Source organism: Phaethon lepturus, unplaced genomic scaffold, assembly GCF_000687285.1.
Source record: "Phaethon lepturus isolate BGI_N335 unplaced genomic scaffold, ASM68728v1 scaffold21007, whole genome shotgun sequence".
Taxonomy (NCBI): Eukaryota; Metazoa; Chordata; class Aves; order Phaethontiformes; family Phaethontidae; genus Phaethon; species Phaethon lepturus.
This window is the reverse complement of record NW_010550210.1, coordinates 20,840-23,136: the sequence shown is the minus strand read 5'-3', so window position 1 is coordinate 23,136 and position 2,297 is coordinate 20,840. Positions and strand designations below refer to the sequence as shown.

The following is a 2,297-nucleotide window of genomic DNA, read 5'->3' as shown; positions in this document are numbered from 1 at the left end:
CGCGGGTGGCTGGTCACCCGTGTGCTACCCCCCCCCAGCCCTCCTCCGTCCCGCGGCAGGTCATGCTGGCGGTGAAGGCGCTGCAGAGATACCGCCTGGGGACGGACATGTCGCTCTTTGCCACCGACCAGTTCGCCACCGACCCCAACGCGGCGTACCCCGGCTACCCCACCGGCAGCGGCATCGAGAGCACAGAGACCTACCAGAGCCCCCCCTTCACCGAAACCTTAGACACCAACCCGAAAGGCTACCAAGTGCCAGCGTACTGAGGGGCGAGGGCCGCGTACCAACAGACCGAGTCCGACGGTGCAGTACACTTAACCGGTTGATTGCAAATGTATTCAGTCCCATTTCCTTAATGTGGCAAGTCAGTGCTGGGTTCCTTACTATTAGCTAGTTGTGCAGTGAATTCTGTACAGTGGTATTGGTTCTTGTCTTACTGTCCAAGGGTTTTATAAAAGCAGTGTTCCCTCTAAGTCAGAAGGAAGAAGGTTGCTACCACATCACCTCCACCTGGTGAAAGGTGAATAAATGCCCTCTCTGAGGCTTGACACCAGGCGGTCGGTGTTGGGCTCTGCTGAGGGCCCGGGAAAGCCCCGAATACCTTTTCCTGTTAGAAAACGCAGTAGCTGAGGAGTTGCTATTTACCTCGTTCTTCCCGAGCTAACACAGAATCGGTCTCGTGGTGGCGAGGGTGGGTGGGCGGCGCTGGGGAGATCGGCCCTTTGCTGCTCCTGCTGCAGAGCTTTCCTGTACGTGTTCCATGGAAAGTGCCAAATTCACAAAGAAATAAGTGGTGTCTGTGTTACTTTTATTTGTATATATTTACTGTACAAAAAAAAAAAATTCCAAACAGGTATTTCAAGCTTAGCTTAGGATGCGAGCGGCATGGGGGGTGCAGTGGGTTGGGGTTATGTTGAATATCAACGTTGCTGCTACGCTTCAGCAGGGTTCTGGTTGAGGATGTAAAAAGTTACTGTTTGAGACTGGAAACCAGTTCACCAATAGTTGGCTGCTAATGAGGAATAGTCTTTCATCAGCGGAAAATACGGCGCGGTGCAGTTCCACTTCTTCTCCAGGGGGTTGGGAAAGTTTGCAAAATTACAAGTAGTTTCTGGTTGGCAACACTGAGCACTTACGCTCAAACTCTGAGCTGCCAACACAAAAGGGGTGGGTGTCTCAGCAACTCAAAGTCCAAGTCAGTTAGGAGTGGCATTGAACTTGTGTTTTTATACTGGGAGCAGCCACCATCTGTCGTCAGCTGCAGCAGGACCTCGAGTGTGAACGTAGGTTTTACCCTGCGGTCTCTAGAAATGAGGAATTCAGACGGGGAATTGGAAAGACTTTACAGGCCGTTAAGGTCCATCATGTGGGGGCTCACGGCCCCAGGTTTGCAAATAGTGGGAGAAGAGAGTGAATGAAAAGCACCCAGGAAAGAGGCTCAGGTTTGATTTTCAGCTGCAGAATTCCTGCCTTGTCCAAAACAACTCAGTGTGCAAAATCCAGTAGCTCCTCGTCAGCAACCTGCCTGCTTTCCCTGCCTGTCTGCCTGTGCCGTGGCGGCGAGCCGAGCTATCGGTCACTAAGGACTGAGCAAAGGAGCTGAAACTTTAATTCCAACCAGCTTGGTGGCAGCTCCATCTTTAGAGGCCCCCGGCTCTCCCGGCGGCTGGCGAGCCGGGGTTTCACCTTGCCGGTTTACGCCGGCAAAAGTCACGTGCTGCCTTCTGACCTCGTGACAAGCAATAGTTACCGGACTGCCCCAGCTCTCCTTGTAGCAAAAACATCCAGCAGCGTTTTTGTCATCATTATCACAGCTCATTTCTGCTGCTAGATTGCAAATAATAAATGCATTAATTAATAAGCAGCAATCTCATGACGAGCAGTCATTATCAGTGACAAAATGCGTTACTTGACTCCCCTACTATTCAGGCCGGGTTAAAATGTGCATTTGCAGCCCCGCTGGCTTTGCTGGTGCTGAGCTCCTCCCGCTCGCCTGACGGCGCCGGAGCCGCTGGAGCTGCGCAGGGATTTTTCAGGCAGCGTTTCCCAACTCGGACACTTCTCCTGCGCCGCTGCAGCCTCCCCACGCGGCACGGCTGCGCGCGGTGGCACTGAGACCCGGCGTCCCGCCGCGGTCCCCACCACGGGCTTTCCCAACAGCGACAGCAGAGGAGACCTCCCTCCCTCTGGACACCTTTGCGCCCAAGGTGTTGAGGTCCAAACACTATGGGGGTACGTAGCACTCAGCCCCGCAGCGGCGGCAGAGGCAGCAGGACGAGCGGTGGGATGCAGCG

General features: G+C 54.2%; 1 protein-coding gene across 1 annotated transcript in view; it reads left to right on the top strand.

Moving 5' to 3' along the window:
* SYNGR3 (synaptogyrin 3) overlaps positions 1 to 504 on the top strand; it is a gene marked incomplete at its 5' end in the record, with an annotated part of 11,638 nt that extends 11,134 nt beyond the window's left edge. The window contains one exon of the mRNA XM_010290503.1: positions 60 to 504. Within this exon, the coding sequence (XP_010288805.1) occupies positions 60 to 269 (210 nt within the window). The remainder of the gene's footprint in view (positions 1 to 59) is intronic.
* Positions 505 to 2,297: the final 1,793 nt, after the last annotated feature.